Raw genomic sequence first — 18,781 nt, 5'->3', positions numbered from 1 at the left:
GATGTAGCTCTTTGGGAGGCCCAACTTTAGGGTGGGAGGATCTTCTACGAGGCTACTCATCTTAAGTAGGCCATGGCTTTTGTCTTCTGTTCCCATTTTTCTGTGAGGCCATGAAAAGCAAAGCTCAATTTCACTCTATGGGTTAAATGTTCTCAAGAGAAAAGCTAGCAGCAGCACTCTCCTTATCATTCTAGGTTCTTATTTATATTTACTTCCTGGTCTTAAGAATTTCTTATATTCTTACCAGCTCATTGCTATATTTAAGATTTTTAAAGTACTTAATCCTGAATTTATGGTTGTTTTTGATGGATGGTCAGTACAGATAGCCTGTCACACTGCTGAAATGAAGTCTATTCAAACATTCCCAAAAGACTGTTAAGCCTGCCAATGAAATTGGCATCAGCATAAATGAAATGAGTACAGTATACCCGAAATAGCATGGTATATTCAAATAAATTTTTGTTATATACTTGATTCAAGTAGGTGATAATCTGGATACATTTTATATTTTTATTTTCAATTTTTAAATTAAATTTTAAATTAAAACTGTTTAAGTATAAAATTCAACATTTCTTACAAAAGGTGTTCTTCCATACTTACAGTGTAACCTTGCATTGAGATGATTAAGGGACTGTAGGATCTTTTGTTCTTCAGCTGATAGTGCACAGATGTTAAATTGCTGGGTTTTATTTAAAGTCAGATTTGATTTCTGTAGCTGCTTGCTATTCATGACAGTTAGAATTTCATCCTCAGGCACTGAAGCTTTCACTAGGTTTTCAGCCATCAAAAATTCAGAAGTACTGCCTGAAACTATAGAAACTTTACATTAACTATTCTTTGATCCCTTTTTGTCTTTGGGATTAGCCCTTATACATACTTAACTGACATATGTCTGTATGTATTCATTTCACAAACAGAAACCTAGTAAATCTTTTGTTACTTTGCATTTTATTTACCAGGATCTTCTATAGCTACCATTTCCCCATCTCTAATTTAAAAAAAATACTCAAAATGATGGCAGTGAGGTAATAATTTCTAGAGTGTTACCTGAACTAAGGAAAAAAAAATACATTATGTATATTATTTCTGTTTTGCTTTTGTTATTCATTGGTAGTTCAAGGAGAAGGTGAAGTAGATTGTCTTTATAATAGCAATTATGATGAGTTATAAATAAAAGTAAGAGAAAAGGAACTTATGGAAATTTTAGAAAATTAGATGATCAGCTGAACAGAATTGAAAGCCTAGAAACTGACCAAATTCAATAAAAGAATATATGATCAAAGAAGTATCAAAGACTTGAGAGAAGGGAAAGATGACTCAATAAATTAGTTTGTTGTTTATAAAATAATCAATTTGGAGTATCACTTCACATCATCTATTTAAACAAATTCCAAAGACATTAAAGAATTAAATTTAATGAATCAAACCATTAAAATAATCTAGAGGAAAAGAAACATTTCTAATTTTCTGCATTGGGAAATTTCTTTGAGTAATGGACAAATCACTAAGAAAAGACTAAAAACATGTTTATTTAAGGTCAGACTTCCCTAATAGATTTTAAATTCTGAAGGCCAAGAATTTTGTACGTTTTGTTAATTATTGAATATCCAAAATATTTAGTTGTAGGCAGGAGATTGGCTCTCAATAATTATTTATTGAATGAAAAAATGTAAAGTAAGACTTCTATATGTAAAAATAAAACATTAAGTGGAATAAAATGCACATAGTAAAGTGGTAAAAACATTTGTAACTAACATAAGGATCAGAATCCTTGATATTTAGAGTTCTCAGAAATGATTAAGAAAATACTAAAACTCCAGTATTTACAGGGAAAAATAATATGAAGAAATAATTCATCAAAATAAATATACAGGGCTTCCCTGGTGGCACAGTGGTTGAGAGTCCACCTGCCGATGCAGGGGACATGGGTTCGTGCCCTGGTCCGGGAAGATCCCACATGCTGCAGAGCGGCTGGGCCTGTGAGCCATGGCCGCTGAGCCTGCGTGTCCGGAGCTTGTGCTCTGCAACGGGAGAGGCCACAACAGTGAGAGGCCCGCGTACCGCAAAAAAACCAAAAAACAAACAAACAAAAAACAATTAAGCCTATTATTAATAAAAGATGTACAAATAAAAACTAATAATATATCATTTCTTTGTCTGTCTTATAAGTAAATAATAGAAGTGATTCTACCTCAAGTTGGCATACACCCCAGAAGAATTTTGAATGATAATACTTTTCAGGAAAATGCTATAGGAATATGTATAATAACCTTTAACAATGTTTATTTCCTTTGATCCAGTACTCATTTAATACAGAGTTTCATTCAACAAATATTAATTGGGTGCCAATTAATGCCAAGTACTGTAATTTTAATTCTGGGAATCTAAATTTGGAAATAATTGAAAAGTCCGAAAAAACAATGTAGATAGATGTTCAGTACATTACTATTTAGAATAAATAAAAAAACTGGCAACAATCTAAATGTGCAGGGTGTGGAGAACTCAGGTCCCCAAATGGTCATTTAATAGTCATGTAATATGTAAGTACTTGGGAAAATATGTATAAGAACAACAAAAAAGAAATCATTGGGAACAAAGCTAAGAGGAAAATGTTTAAACTAAAACATACCTTCTTCAATATTAGAAGTAGCCCTTGTGGTTTGTTTTGGCTCACTTGAACTTAGTTGGACACTTTGTCCAAAATTCTATAAAAATAGAATATTGAATCAGAATATAATTCCATATTTAAAATTAATGATATATTGACTTAGCAGACTTTTACTTGCTGTTTATATTTTCAGCTATCTCTGTTCATATAATATATATTTTCTTTTTCTTTGGAGCAGAAATCAAGAATTATGGGAATAAGACCTTTCTATGATGCCTAAAGATTAGAAAAATGTTTTACGTAGAGTTTGGTAAATTTTCAGTTTGCAATATTGTCTTGGACATTTGAAAGAAGGAAGTAAGTTGGGTGGCAATCAGAAGTGCTAACTAAAGGAAAGGTAAAAAATTACCTTAAGGCTGGTTTATCCTTGTAAGTGTAAGTCACAATTATTGATAGTAGCCAAAAGCCTCTGATTATGGCTAATGCAAAGGACAGGTAAGTGTCTTAGGTGACAAAACTTAAAACAGAAATAGCTGCCTCGATGTTGCACAGTACTGGGAAATGAAAAATATCAGAGCACTGGCAATTAGCACTCCCATTCAATACTATGAGTGATACCAACTCTCCTTCCTTGGATATGGTCTACTTTGATTCTTTACCCCCATTCTGTTCCACTCTTAAGAACTGACTGTTTCTCTTAGATAAAATTGCCTGGCTATGACTATACCTAGCTTTTGTTCAGTCTAATTTGAAGAGTAACCGATGCAGGTTTCTTCAACAGCCCTGCTTCGATAGCTCTCATAGCCTCACCTAAACTCCATTATAGACTTGAGACAACCTGGACTGAGACCCTGGCACAAAGTGGCAATTGTGCTTTATCTATCTTTCACTAACCTCTTTTAGATTCTCTCCATGTAGAAGTAGTGGCTGGGAAAATATCCACTGTGATAAAATATATTTCCTAATACAAGGTGACAGGGCCGGTGCTATAGTAATTGAATGCTTGTTTAAGCTCTTGAGTAAAAACAAAATCAAACCCAACCCAAAACCAAATATCAAAACGAAACAAGGATGAAAAACAAATAAACTTCAAAACTTTGTTTTGATTCAGGAACACTGACCTATTTTAAAGCTAACAAGACTTTGGTAGATGTATAAGTGGTGTGTGAGTGGAAGATGTGTATTATGTGAAAGTGGAAGTGAAGCTTCTGGAAAGAATATAAATGGACTCTAAAGACAGCAAGATAGAATGCAAAGGAGCAAGACACAGAAGAACAGAATAAGACACAGAAAAATAAAGATGAATTTAGAAAGGGCACTAATAATGGCATTTAAAATTTAATTTGTTCTATTTTTGTTATAACAACTACACATTACTTTTAAATTTAATGTATATTAATAAAAATAAAGAAAAAATAAAGATAAAATTTGTTCACTTTATAGATTTTGAGATGTTCGATGTGGACAACATGGAAATTAAAAGGAAGGACTTAGGCATTATTCTATTTGTAATCAGGAAGTTATGTTTGTAATTAAGTTTGTTATTAAACAGTAAAAATATATTGGTAATGAGACAATATTTACATAAATAAAAAACTAAATGACTTGTTTTGCTGATAAAATTAAATCACTGTTGATAATTCTTCATATTAATAATCATCTATATAAAAATCAATAGTTTCTACAGTATGCAAATAATAGGACCCTCAACCTTTGACGTGGAATATAAATTCCTCATAAAACACTCTATTTCCAGTTCTATTAAAAATCAGAAGTGGTATTTAAGGTAGAAACTTCAAGTGAAATGCTATTCACTTATCCATCTAGATTTTTTAATATTTGTAAAATTTATTTATTTATTTATGGCTGCATTGGGTCTTCATTGTTGCATGCAGGCTTTCTCTAGTTGCATCGAGCCGGGGCTTCTCTTCATTGCAGTGAGTGGGCTTCTCATTGCAGTGGCTTCTCTTGCTGCACAGCATGGGATCTAGGTGTGGGGGCTTCAGTAGTTGCAGCACTCAGCCTCAGTAGTTGTGGCTCTCAGGCTCTAGAGTGCAGGCTCAGTAGTTGTGGCGCACGGGCTGAGTGGCTCTGTGGCATGTGGGATCTTCCCAGACCAGGGCTCGAACTCGTGTCCCCTGCATTGGCAGGCGGATTCTTAACCACTGTGCCACCAGGGAAGTCCCCAAGATTTTTTAATATTTTAAATTGAACCCTTGGATCATGCTAGACCTCTAGAAAATGTCATATTTAGGTCACATTTACTTAGCTCTTACAGAATTACATCCACTAATTTTTAAATCAACATTATTATGCTATGGACCTTTATTGAAGATCTCTATTTGAAACAGCACATGAAACTCCTTATTTATTTGTTGTTGACTGTTAATAGGGATATATCTATTATGAACTTCAAGGTTCCCTATAGAGGATTCTCAATGGAAAATGGCTTTTAATACAGTATACCTCATATGAAATCATTATTGATATCCCCTGGTAACTATGCAACACCTTATTTTCCTTCTTGCCATGTCTTCCAGGAAGCTTAGATACCAATAGGATATTTAAACACATGGAACTATATTAGTCTTCATGATAAGCATACTTGCTTCCTGTTTCCATGGCTCTAATTTACTCTTCTTTTTTTTCCCATTTTTTAATGTATATTTAAATAACTGTTGTGAATAACCTGTTTTTTCCCAGAGTTGAGTATATATAATAACAAGTAAAATAATGTGATTTCTTAAAGTTAGTTTAAAATATTCATTAGTAACTGATCATTTAGGCTAACTAGAATATAGTGTATTAGTACAGTGCAGTAAGCCCCTAGCATAGAGTCTGCACTGCTTCACAATGGCTTTGGCTATATCATTTATGTTGTGGTGCACAGTTTACAGGAAAAGCACAATCCTGTAAGAATATTCTGTTTTCCAAGCAATTTTTCACTATTGAATAAAGATTTTTACTAACACTGTACTTACATTCATCTGCTCACTGTACTTCTGTCCTACAGATCCAGGGTTTTGTCTTTTTTGCTCTAAAAGACTTCTGTGCTTATTTTCAAAAATTTGTTTTCTTCTTGTAACAGTAGAATCTTAAACAAATGCCAGGACAATGTCAAAATTTACACAAGCTGAGTAGACAGTATATACCCACTGTAAACTTCCAAGTTACCTTCAAACATCACAGAAAACCCTGTTTCTTTCATTCAGTTGGCAAACTTCTATTGAGCTTCTCTTTTATGTACTGTGCATGGCACAGTTACAATAAAGAATTGAACAAAATCTCTGTTTTTGAGGGGTTTATAGTTTAGAGCAGTGACCTCTAAAGGTGGTGGTAGAGCACCAGAATAAATCACTGCTGCACAGGAAGAACATATTAAAATTCCAGTTTAAATTTATTATCTAAAAATTAGAAATTTAAACTTTACTATGGTAATATATGATTGACACTGGCACCTTTGTCAGTTTGCAAGGTAGATGGTCATACACTGCATACAGTAAACAAAGTTATCTTGGAGGAACAGTGGAGGTTCTAAGTGTATAAGGTTGGCAGTGTTATCATTCATTAGTGTTCTTTTGTGTCCTTCAATGCACTAAATTTTATGTGTGCCCTCGATTTATGGATAACTCGTAGTATCTGAATGAGTCCTCACAAAATGGAAAAGAGAATAAAAATGATGTTTTTAGGGCTTCCATTGTACGTGAAATGTTTTATTATTTAAGCTGAGTGGTGGGTACATGGATAATTATATTATTTCCTATGCTTTCTCTATGACTAACCAAAAACATAGTCTTGCAAAATCATAAAGATAATACTAATAATGCAAGCACAGGTAAATAAGAAAAAGACAGAGCTCACACACATCTTATTCTCATTACAAACTCTTTGCCACATAATAACAATGACAGTATAGTTATATTGTAACAAAGAATCACAAATTTAAAAATGAAAAAAAATAACAATAAACCTCACCCTAAATGCATATTGTTCCTTGAGATATTATCTAAGGATGGTATGTGGAACGAAGTCATCAAAATTGATAAGACATTTGAAACTAAGCATTCAGAAAATTACTTATAATACATGAGATTTTTTTTGTATATTAATACATAAAATTATTTTTATAATTATCTTAAAATGTATGATTTATAAATACAAAATTGAAAAATTATTTAAAATGCTTGTACTTCATCTTTACCTCATTAAAAAAAATTTCTAATTCTGGCTAAGGTCCTTAATGTATGTATTAGTACAGTAATACTGTACTAATATATGGCATATACATTATATATATGCCATACATATATGTGTATATATCCATATATGTACATATATGGCATATATATGATATTTGCTTTTAATAGTTTATTGTACCACTTTTAACAGTGGTACAATAAAAACTCTTGGAGTCCAGTGGTCCAGAAGAATGGATATAAATTTAAATGATTACAGTAAAGTGAATAAATTCTATGTGGAGCAATAAACAGAATTAAGCGAAAGCACAGAGGCTACAGTGTATTTGTAAGAATCAAGAAAGGCTTCACACTGAACCAGGAAGAATAGAAAATATGAACAAATCAGTCACAAGCATTGAAATTGAAACTGTGATTAAAAATCTTCCAACAAACAAAAGCCCAGGACCAGATGGCTTCAGAGGCAAATTCTATAAAGCATTTAGAGAAGAGCTAACACCTATCCTTCTCAAACTCTTCCAAAATATAGCAGAGGGAGGAACACTCCCAAACTCATACTATGAGGCCTCCATCACCCTGATACCAAAACCAAAGATGTCACAAAGAAAGAAAACTACAGGCCAATATCACTGATGAACATAGATGCAAAAATCCTCAACAAAATACTAGCAAACAGAATCCAACAGCACATTAAGAAGATCATACAGCATGATCAAGTGGGGTTTGTCCAAGGAATGCAAGGATTCTTCAATATACGCAAATCAATTAGTGTGATACACCATATTAACAAATTGAAGGAGAAGAACCATATGATAATCTCAATCGATGCAGAGAAAGCTTTTGAGAAAATTGAACACCCATTTATGATAAAAAGTAGGCAGAAAGTAGGCATAGAGGGAACTTTCCTCAACATAATAAAGGCCATGTATGACAAACCCACAGCCAACATCATCCTCAATGGTGAAACACTGAAAGCATTTCCACTAAGATTAGGAAGAAGACAAGGTTGTGCTCTCTCACCACTCTTATTCAACATAGTTTTGGAAGTTTTAGCAACAGCAATCAGAGAAAAAAAGAAATAAAGGAATACAAATTGGAAAAGAAGAAGTAAAGCTGTCACTGTTTGCAGATGACATGATACTATATATAGAGAATCCTAAAGATGCTACCAGAAAACTACTAGAGCTAATCAATGAATTTGGCAAAGTAGCAGGATACAAAATTAATGCACAGAAATCTCTGGCATTCCTATACACTAATGATGAAAAATCTGAAAGTGAAATCAAGAAAACACTCCCATTTACCACTGCAACAAAAAGAATAAAACATCTAGGAATAAACCTACCTAAGGAGACAAAAGACCTGTATGCAGAAAATTATAAGACACTGATGAAAGAAATTAAAGATGATACAAATAGATGGAGAGATATACCATGTTCTTGGATTGGAAGAATCAACATTGTGAAAATGACTCTACTACCCAAAACAATCTACAGATTTAATGCAATCTCTATCAAACTACCACTGGCATTTTTCACAGAATTGAACAAAAATTTTCACAATTTGTATGGAGACACAAAAGACCCCGAATAGCCAAAGCAATCTTGAGAACAAAAAATGGAGCTGGAGGAATCAGGCTCCCTGACTTCAGACTATACTACAAAGCTACAGTAATCAAGACAGTATGGTACTGGCACAAAAACAGAAATATAGATCAATGGAACAGGAGAGAAAGCCCAGAGATAAACCCACACACTTATGGTCCCCTTATCTTTGATAAAGGAGACAAGAATATAAGTGGGGAAAAGACAGCCTCTTCAATAAGTGGTGCTGGGAAAACTGGACAGGTACATGTAAAAGTATGAGATTAGATCACTCCCTAACACCATACACAAAAATAAGCTAAAAATGGATTAAAGACCTAAACTAAGGCCAGAAACTATAAAACTCTTAGAGGAAAATATAGGCAGAACACTCTATGACATAAATGACAGCAAGATCCTTTTTGACCCACCTCCTAGAGAAATGGAAATTAAAAAAAAATAAACAAATGGGACCTAATGAAACTTCAAAGCTTTTGCACATCAAAGGAAACCATAAACAAGACCAAAAGACAACCCTCAGAATGGGAGAAAATATTTGCAAATGAAGCAATGCACAAAGGATTAATCTCCAAAATTTACAAGCTGCTCATGCAGCTCAATAACAAAAAAACAAACAACCCAATCCAAAAATGCGCAGAAGACCTAAATAGACATTTCTCTAAATAAGATATACAGATTGCCAACAAACATATGAAAGAATGCTCAACATTATTAATCGTTAGAGAAATGCAAATCAAAACTACAATGAGATATCGTCTCACACTGGTCAGAATGGCCATCATCAAAAAATCTAGAAACAATAAATGCTGGAGAGGGTGTGGAGAAAAGGGAACCCTCTTGAATTGTTGGTGGGAATGTAAATTGATAGAGCCACTATGGAGAACAGTATGGAGATTCCTTAAAAAACTAAAAATAGAACTATCATACGATGTTCTTTCTTTTTACTACTCCTTGGCAGTACCCTAGGTGCTTATTTGTTACAACCTACAACTAAAAACTTATGTCCCTTAAAAGTAACTTTCCTTTGAAGTGGTAACTTGGGAATAACTAACTGTGGCTCTGATTTAACAAGCCTTCAACCCATACCCCTATCTCTATCAATCTTGACTAGGCCAAGAGGGATGGAGATGGGCACTTGCTATAACCTATTAGGCACCACTCTCTTGGAACGGATTAAGAAACCAAGCTCCAGAGTCATTCCTGCTGTGTTCAGATCCTATCTCTACCACTTCTTGGCTTGTGATCCTCAACAGTTCTTTTAAGTTCTCTGAAGTATAGCTTCCTCATCTGAAAAAAAGGAATAATAACAGCTTTTGTGTTGGTTATAAACTAGCAGTACTCAAAATTTCTTCAAGATCAAAAGTGTTTTCATAATAACAAGATATTATTTGTCTTTCTTACCATGTTTACCTTTGCACTGATGGTGCAAAAGCAACGGTGGGTAAAACTGTTGGTACCTTAGAATAAAACAAGGTAGTGGTACCAAAGTGGACTGGTAATCATTGGATTCTTTACTAAACATATATTCACAACAAAAACAAAGAAATGTCAGTTTTACTTAAGAATTATCTTTGATGAAGCAGTGAAGATTATTAATTTTATAAAATCATTACTTTCGAGTCCATAACATTATAGTATTCTGTTTGATGAAATGAGAGGTATGCCTAAAGTACTTTTGTATATTGCATATGGTTTTCCCAAGGAAAAAAAAGTGCAATCATTTGAGTTGCAAGCTAAACTAACCACATTTTCATTGATCGTCATTTTTACTTGAGAAAAAATGACTGAAATACAAACTTCAATTATTCAGTCTTGGGTATTTGGCAAAAACTTTCCGGAAAATTGATGAAGTGAGTTTGTTTTTTCAAGGAAACAGCTGATAGTATTTGTCAATTGTAAAGTTTGAGTTTTCAAGTATCCACCACCATGAGCATGACAGCTTCCCAAGACACAGAAGACTTTTCTGATGGGATGGGTCATAATACTGACCAATAGGATTTTTGGGTATTGTATAATGAAATAAGTCAACATTTGAGTGATCTCTATAGTTCAGTGAACCATTATTTTCCATTTAACTAATACATGATTTTATAAGCCCACACACACGAGTAAAAGGTCCATTTAAAGCTTAAGATAGATAATTTTTTTATAACATAGTACAAAAAGTTCATTGATATGGTTTCAGATTCTACCTTGAAACTAATCTTTAAAAAACTACGATTTGTCAAGTTTTGATGTAGTATCAAAGAAGAACACCCACAGTAGTTACCTGAAAAGATTATAGAAACATTTCACCTTTCTGCATTCATATCGGTGAAGTAACCACATTTTCCTCATTAACTTTGACTAAAACAACTTGCACAACAGATTAAATATAGATGAAGATAAGAGAATTCAGATTTATTATATTAAGCCAGAGTTAAGAGATTTGAAAAATATAAAATAATGCCAGTCTTCTTGCTAATCTTTTTTTGCTTTGAAAAATATTGTTATTTTTAATAAAAAGTTACTTATGTTAGCATGTAATGTATTTATTATTGTTACTTATAAATTAATGAATAAATACTTTTAAGTGCTCAGTTTTAATCTTTAATATAATATATACTGACAGATAAAACACATATAAACAATATAGGAGTTATCAATAATTTTGAGTGAAAAGGGGTCCTGAGGCCAAAATGTTTAAGAAATGCAGTCATAAATAGTCTATGAGATAATTCTTACAAAGCATTTAATGTGGAGTAATCCAAAAATGGGCAGAAGACCTAGATAGACATTTCTCCAAAGAAGATATACAGATTGCTAACAAACACATGAAAGGATGCTCAACATCACTAATCATTACACAAATGCAAATCAAAACTGCAATGAGGTATCACCTCATACCAGTCAGAATGGCCATCATCAAAAAATCTACAAACATTAAATGCTGGAGAGGGTGTGGAGAAAACGGAACCCTCTTGCACTGCTGGTGGGAATGTAAATTGATACAGCCACTATGGAGAACAGTATGGAGGTTCCTTAAAAAACTAAAAATAGAACTACCATACGACCCAGCAATCCCACTACTGGGCATATACCCTAAGAAAACCATAATTCAAAAAGTGTCATGTACCACAATGTTCATTGCAGCACTATTTACAATAACCAGGACATGGAGTCAACCCAAGTATCCATTGACAGATGAATGGATAAAGAAGATGTGGCACATATATACAATGGAATATTACTCAGCCATAAAAAGAAACGAAATCGAGTTATTTGTAGTGAGGTGGATGGTCTTAGAGTCTGTCATACAGAGTGAAGTAAGTCAGCAAGAGAAAAACAAATACCGTATGCTAACACATATATATGGAATCTAAGGAAAAAAACAAAAAACGTCATGAAGAACCTAGGGGCAAGAAGGGAATAAAGACACAGACCTACTAGAGAATGGACTTGAGGATATGGGGAGGGGGAAGGGTAAGCTGTGACAAAGCAAGAGAGTGGCATCGACATATATACACTACCAAATGTAAAATAGATAGCTAGTGGGAAGCAGCCGCATACCACAGGGAGATCAGCTCGGTGCTTTGTGACCACCTAGAGGGGTGGGATAGGGAGGATGGGAGAGAGGGAGATGCAAGAGGGAAGAGATATGGGGACATATGTATATGTACAACTGATTCACTTTGTTATAAAGCAGAAACTAACACACCATTGTAAAGCAATTATACTCCAATAAAGATGTTAAAAAAAAAAAAAGGCTTCATAGAGGTTATGTTTAAGCTTGGTCTTAAAGGCGTAATAGGTCCCAAATAAAAGGATCTTTGAGTCAAAAGGAACACTATGTTCTAAAGCACAAAGTAACAGTGACACATAGTTTAAGATTCTTGGGGCTGAAATGTGGAAAATTCAATTAGTCTGGGACATAGAATATGAATATGCATGTAAGGACACAAATGTCTTGGGAATTACATGGGAGTGTGTATATGTGCTTTTGTGATATGAGTTCAGGTAGGAAAAAATGATACAAATATTTTTAGCCCTGAAATTAAGTACTGAAAGAACATGAGTACTGTATCTAATTTATGTTACCATAGCTAATATACATGTATATTTTCTCTACATAATTATACATATATAGCTGTACACATACACTATAATTAAATATTTATGTCTATATAACAACAAAGACACAAAAGCTTCCAACTTTCAAGAAAGTTGGCTAGTAATTGAACACCTGACCTTTTAAAATAAGAAATAATAACATAATTCTAGCTAATGTGTTGAGCACTTGTAATTGCCCAGGCATTGTTCTAAACTATAGGCACTATTATCATCACCATATTTACAGATAAAGAAATTAAGGCACAGGAGACGGTAAGTAACTTGCCCAAGGGCAAAGAGCCAGTAAAGAGCAAAGCTGGGATTTAGCTCCAAACAGTCTTTAAAATCTAAAATTCTAGCTCTTACCCTCTATGTTAGTAACTTTCATTCTGATTTGACTGTGTCTCATAGAAAGATATTTTGCATTGTGAATTAGGATGTATACATAGTTTTGTGAAACATACTTAGTCTTATATAATGCCCTCTGGTAGTTTCTATTCTAGAACATTCTACAATTATATTTCATTAAAAAATCCTGGTCACTACTCATTAAATCAATTTTATAATCCGCTAATGAATCATGACCAGTAGTTTAAAAAGTACTGTATTATGTTTATTCTCACCTATATGGGAATGCTAAATATGTTAAATGATAGATATGCTAAATGTTATAGTTTATAGTGAGATCATTTGGGCAGTATAAAGTTTTTATACTGTTTTGTATGCTTGGAATTGTCTTCCCCTAAACCTTATAAAGTCTCTATCTTTCTATTTTTGAACAGCTTTAAAAATATATTAAATAAATGAAAATTAACTTGGCCACATGAGTGCTGTATCAATAATTTTTCCCTTCCTTTAGCCCTGTTCATAAATCTTCTGGAGGCAAGATCTACCAATACTTTTGTACTTTCTTTATTTGTAGCATAATTGTTTTTGAGTGTTCTTTGTGTAGATGTTCAGTTTTGTGGATTATAGACTGATCCCAGGAACAGATGAAGGGGAAGAACCTACAACCAAGATTACTCTACCAGCAAGAATCTCAGTCAGATTCGACAGAAAAATGAAAAGCTTTACAGACAAGCTAAGATACAAGTTTATGCTTAAAACTGTTCCACTCACATACATGCACTTAAATACTATTTACCAATTAATATAATAGCTGACAACCATGGTATTTTTGCAAAAATAATATAGCTTGTAATGGCATCTCTGGCCAAATTTCTAGTCTCAATGAAAATTCTAAATATGGTAGTTTTACTGCTAAAACTCAAAATAATGCTACTAATCCTTAGTAAAGTATTACATTTTTTTTTTTTTGGTGGTACGCAGGCCTCTCACTGTTGTGGCCTCTCCCGTTGTGGAGCACAGGCTCCGGACGCACAGGCTCAGTGGCCATGGCTCACGGGCCCAGCCACTCCGCGGCATGTGGGATCTTCCCAGACCGGGGCACGGACCCGTGTCCCCTGCATTGGCAGGCGGACTCTCAACCACTGCGCCACCAGGGAAGCCCAAGTATTACATATTTTAAAATTTGCAATATTCTTAATTATAAACGAGGGAAAAATCTGGAGACATTCACGGAATTATATATTCAGATGAGATCTTAGACATTAACTAGTTCAACCACTTACTCATAGATCTAAATCACTCAGAGGTGAACTTGAATGCTTAGTGATGGGGAGCCATTACCCCATGTGGTGCCCTCCTCAGTTGTTGGTGGTTTAAGCTCAAACCCTTACTTATGCTGAGCTGAAAACATCCTTGCACTTTTTACCACTTCATCTTTTTCTATTTTCTCCTTCTTTTACATAATAAACCTTCAAACATTTGTACAGAGCTATCATGTCTCTTAGGCTTGAGCTCCTTTAATTGGTCATCAGACCGAACCCCTCCTTCCAGAGTCGTGGCTCACCCCAATTTTTTATATGCAGCCCTTAAAATATATAGCCTAAAATAATGTAGAGTATAACAGTACTTCCAAAGATCTGGTTATTATAGCCTAAAATTATATTAAGTTTTTAACATATATAGTAAAATTTTTTTTTTGGTTTAGTTTTGTGTGAATTTTTTCTTTTTTTTAAAGAACAGTTGTCAAGATGGATATCTTTCTTCTGTAAAATTAAAAGAAAAAAAAAACCCCAACTAAATAGATACAAGCAAAATGCAAAATGCAAAAAAAACCCCCCAAAAACACATTAAAATGTGTGAGTTTTGGGCTTCCCTGGTAGTGCAGTGTTTGAGAGTCCGCCTGCCGATGCAGGGGACATGGGTTCGTGCCCCGGTCCGGGAAGATCCTACATGTCGCGGAGCGACTGGGCCCGTGATCCATGGTCGCTAAGCCTGTGCGTCCGGAGCCTGTGCTCCACAACGGGAGAGGCCATAGCAGTAAGAGGCCCGCGTACCACAAAAAAAAAAAAAAAAAAAAAAAAAAAGTGAGTTTTATTTACCAAGAAGAGAGAAACTACAAATCACAAATTGGCAGAAAATATATGCAACACATATAACTGATGCAGAATCCTAGAGTATACAAGGAACTTATATCAATAAGGGAAACACCTTCCTGCCCCAGAATCCAAGAGCAGACATTTCACAAAAGAGGAAATGCAAATAGTGCATAAACATATGAAAAATGCTCAGTTCATTAGTAACCAGGGCAATGCAAATCGTTATAATTAGACACCATTTCTCACCCATATGATTGAAAACATTAAAAAGTCTGATTATCGGAGTTTTGGTGAGCATGTAGTAAATGGGACTTTCATATATTGCTCTGGAAAATAATTTGGCATTACCTATTGAAATACACTTAACCTACTTAAAAATACACATACTCTATGACCCAGCAACATGTTTATCAGTAGATGTGCAAAACTGTTCCCAGAAGCATTATTCATAAAAGCAAGAAACTGAAAGCAACCCAATGTCCAGTAATAGGAGAATGAAAAATTTTTGTAGAATACAGCAATTTTAATGAAATGTAATACAAAAATGAATACAAATGAAATACAGTTAAACTAATGAATAATGGATCCAAAAAACAAATCTATTGAGAAAAGCAAATCATAGAGGTATATAGATGAAATGGCTCCATTTATATGAGTTACAAAACTAGGCAAAACTAAACAATATATTGTTTGAGATACATTTACATATGGTAAAATTATAAAGAAAAGCATAGAATAATTAACACAATTCTATGTAGTATCATTTTGTAAGATAGGAGGGGGATGCAATTAAGGAGAGGCATGTGAGATTTCAACAATACTAGTGATTTTCTATTTCTGAAACTGGGCATTGGGCACAGGGTTCTTTTATTATTAGTCTTTAACTTGCTCTTGTACATTATGTACATTATTTGTATGTAAGACATATTTCTCAATTGAGAAACTTTAAAAAGTATATTGAGTGCAAATACATGACTATAGTTATCTCTGCTAAACCAAACTTTATTAGTTTTTGTTTATCATTTCAGTTAGTAAAGATGATTTTAAATCTTCATGCCATTCTTCATTTTATTAATGACTTCCTTTGTTACTCTGTACTTTCCACAAACTGTATAGATGAATGTACTATTTTTAAAATGTGTATCACTGAAAAATCTAGTTATTCAGCATTTTAAAAATTAAATTAATTTATATTCTCCAGCTTTATTGAAATATTGACAATACAACATATTTTGTTTACAAGTTATACAATGTGATTAGTAGATACACATATATATTAGTAGATACACATATATATTTTATATATATACACACATATAAAATAATCACCACAATAAGGTTATCTCCATCTCCTCACAGAGAGTTTTTTTTTTAAACAAGCATAATAGCTAAGTAATTAAGAGAACAGATGCTAGAGAAAGAACGCCTGCATTTTAGTCCTGGCTCTGCCATTTATACTAGTTATGTGACTTACACAAGTTATTAGCCCTCTCACTGTTTCAGTTTCCTCATTTATGAAATGGGGGTAATATTATTTACTCACAGAGTTATTGAGAGAATTAAATTTGTTTCCATATGTAAAGTGCTCAGAATAGTGATTGGCACACAGTAGATGCTATCTAATTTTTACCTAAAATAATTTGCTTCAGTGTCTCTGATTACATTTCTGATTCCATGAAAACTAGATTTATTCTAAGGTAAGAACACTGGAGCTGCAATACAAAATCCTGGCTTTGTTTTGAACTACCTGTGTCATCTTGAGCTATATAATCTCACTGTTACATGTGTCAATTTCCTCATCCATAAAATATGGGAGTTAAGCTCAATTGCATCTTTGATCTTTTCTAGCAATCAAAATTTTGATTCCTTGAAGGTATTTTTAATACTTCCTAGAAAAGAAAAAAAATACATTCTTTCTGAAATCAGGTTTTGAAGTATTTGATATGCCAACATCATTTGGCTTTTTAAAAAAGTGAAGTATAACCACCTATAGAAACGTGCAAATTATAAGTATACAGGTTATGTAGACACACCCAGATTGCACAGACACCCACTGAAAAAGCTTTCCTTATAACCTGTTTCCATATACCCCCATCCATAGTTGTACCTATTCTTCAACATGATAGAAATGGAATATAATATGCATTTTAATGACTGGCTTCTTTTGCACAATATCATGGTGATTCATCCATGTTACTGTTTCTTAGCAGTGGCCAATTCATTTTTTATTACGGTATTTCTCTGAATGAATAAATTTCACTTTATATATTGTAGTGTTGAAGAACATTTGAGATCATTCTAGATTATGGCTATAAAGCTGCTACAGTTTTAGAACTTTAGAAAGTTCTTGTACATGTCTTCTGTTTTACATATGAATGAATTTCTGACACACACACACACACACACACACACACACACACATCTCTTGGTCTGGAATTGCCAGGTCAAAGGATATGCGTATATTCAAATTTAGTAGACATTGAGTTTCCAGGTGTTACACATCTTTGTTAATACTTAGTATTGTATTTTAAAAATTTTAGCCATTCTGATAATGTGTGTGTAGTTGTATCTAATTGTTTTAATGTGAATTTTTCTGAGGACTGAAGCTGAGATCTTTCCATGTTTATTGACCATTTGGCTATCCTCCTTTATGAGAAGCTAATTCAAATATTTTGCCTTTAAAATAAATCGGTGTGATGGTCTTTTGGATGTGTCATCTGTCTACTGTCCCCAGTTATTCAATCAAACACTAATGTGTTGCTGTGAAGGTATTTTGTAGATGTTATTAAAGTCTACAATCAGTTTGCTTTAAGTAAAGGGGATTATCCTAGATAATCTTAGTGTACCTGAGTCAATCAATTCAAAGGCCTCAGAAGCAAGCTTTCTTGAGAGAATACAAAATTCTGCCTGTGAATGGCAACGTTTGTCTATTCCTATGAGTTCCTGCCTTTCCTCTTGGCCTGCCCTAAAAATTTCAGACTTGCCTAGATACCCTCCTCCCCCGACTCCACACACATTTATGTAAGCCAACCTATTGAACTAAATCTTATATCTTACTGGTTCTGTTTCTCTGGTTCAAACCTGACTGATATAATTAGGTTGTCTTTTTCTTATTGATTGTAGGAGTTCTTTATAGATTCTGGATATGAGCTCTTTGTTGGTATTATGCATTATAACTATCTTCTTTCACTCTATAGTTTGCTTTTTTAATATCTTAATGGTGTTTTGGATGAAAAAGTTTCAATCTTCTCCTTAATGGTTAGTGCTTTTATGTCTGTGTAAAAAATCCCTGCCCATCCCAAAGTCATAAGCATATTCCCTATGTTATCTTCTAGAAGCATTTCTTTTTCACTTTCCATATTCATATATACAGTTCACTTGGAATTGACTTTTGTGTATGATGTGAGGTAAGGGTCATTTTACTAATTCCATATAATCATTCAATTGACTCAGCACCATTTAATAAAAAGACAAATTGGGCTTCCCTGGTGGCACAGTGGTTGAGAGTCCACCTGCCGTTGCAGGGGACACGGGTTCGTGACCTGGTCCAGGAAGATCCCACATGCCGTGCAGTGGCTAGGCCCGTGAGCCATGGCCGCTGAGCCTGCGCATCCGGAGCCTGTGCTCCGCAACGGGAGAGGCCACAACAGTGAGAAGCCTGTGTACTGCAAAAAAAAAAAAAAAAAGACAAATCTTTTCTCCCTGCTATGCAGTACCACCTTTGCCAAAAATCAAGCATTCAAATATGTGGGTCTGTTTCTAGACTCTATTCTGTTCCATTGGTGTAAATATCCTGGTGCAAAAAGCATATTGTAGTCAGAGAGAAGGATGTAAATAATT

General features: G+C 33.9%; 1 protein-coding gene across 1 annotated transcript in view; it reads right to left on the bottom strand.

Annotated features, from left to right (window-relative positions):
* Window positions 1–550: 550 nt before the first annotated feature.
* CEP126 (centrosomal protein 126) overlaps window positions 551–18,781 on the bottom strand; it is a 93,141-nt gene continuing 74,910 nt past the window's right edge. The window contains exons 7-9 of the mRNA XM_060160871.1: window positions 5,590–5,702; window positions 2,630–2,705; window positions 551–810 (exon numbers count right to left, since the gene is read on the bottom strand). Of these exons, the coding sequence (XP_060016854.1) occupies window positions 551–810; window positions 2,630–2,705; window positions 5,590–5,702 (449 nt within the window). The remainder of the gene's footprint in view (window positions 811–2,629; window positions 2,706–5,589; window positions 5,703–18,781) is intronic.

Source organism: Lagenorhynchus albirostris, chromosome 9, assembly GCF_949774975.1.
Source record: "Lagenorhynchus albirostris chromosome 9, mLagAlb1.1, whole genome shotgun sequence".
In the NCBI taxonomy this organism is placed as follows: Eukaryota; Metazoa; Chordata; class Mammalia; order Artiodactyla; family Delphinidae; genus Lagenorhynchus; species Lagenorhynchus albirostris.
Note: the sequence above shows the minus strand (reverse complement) of the source record. Positions and strands in the feature narration are given on the sequence as shown.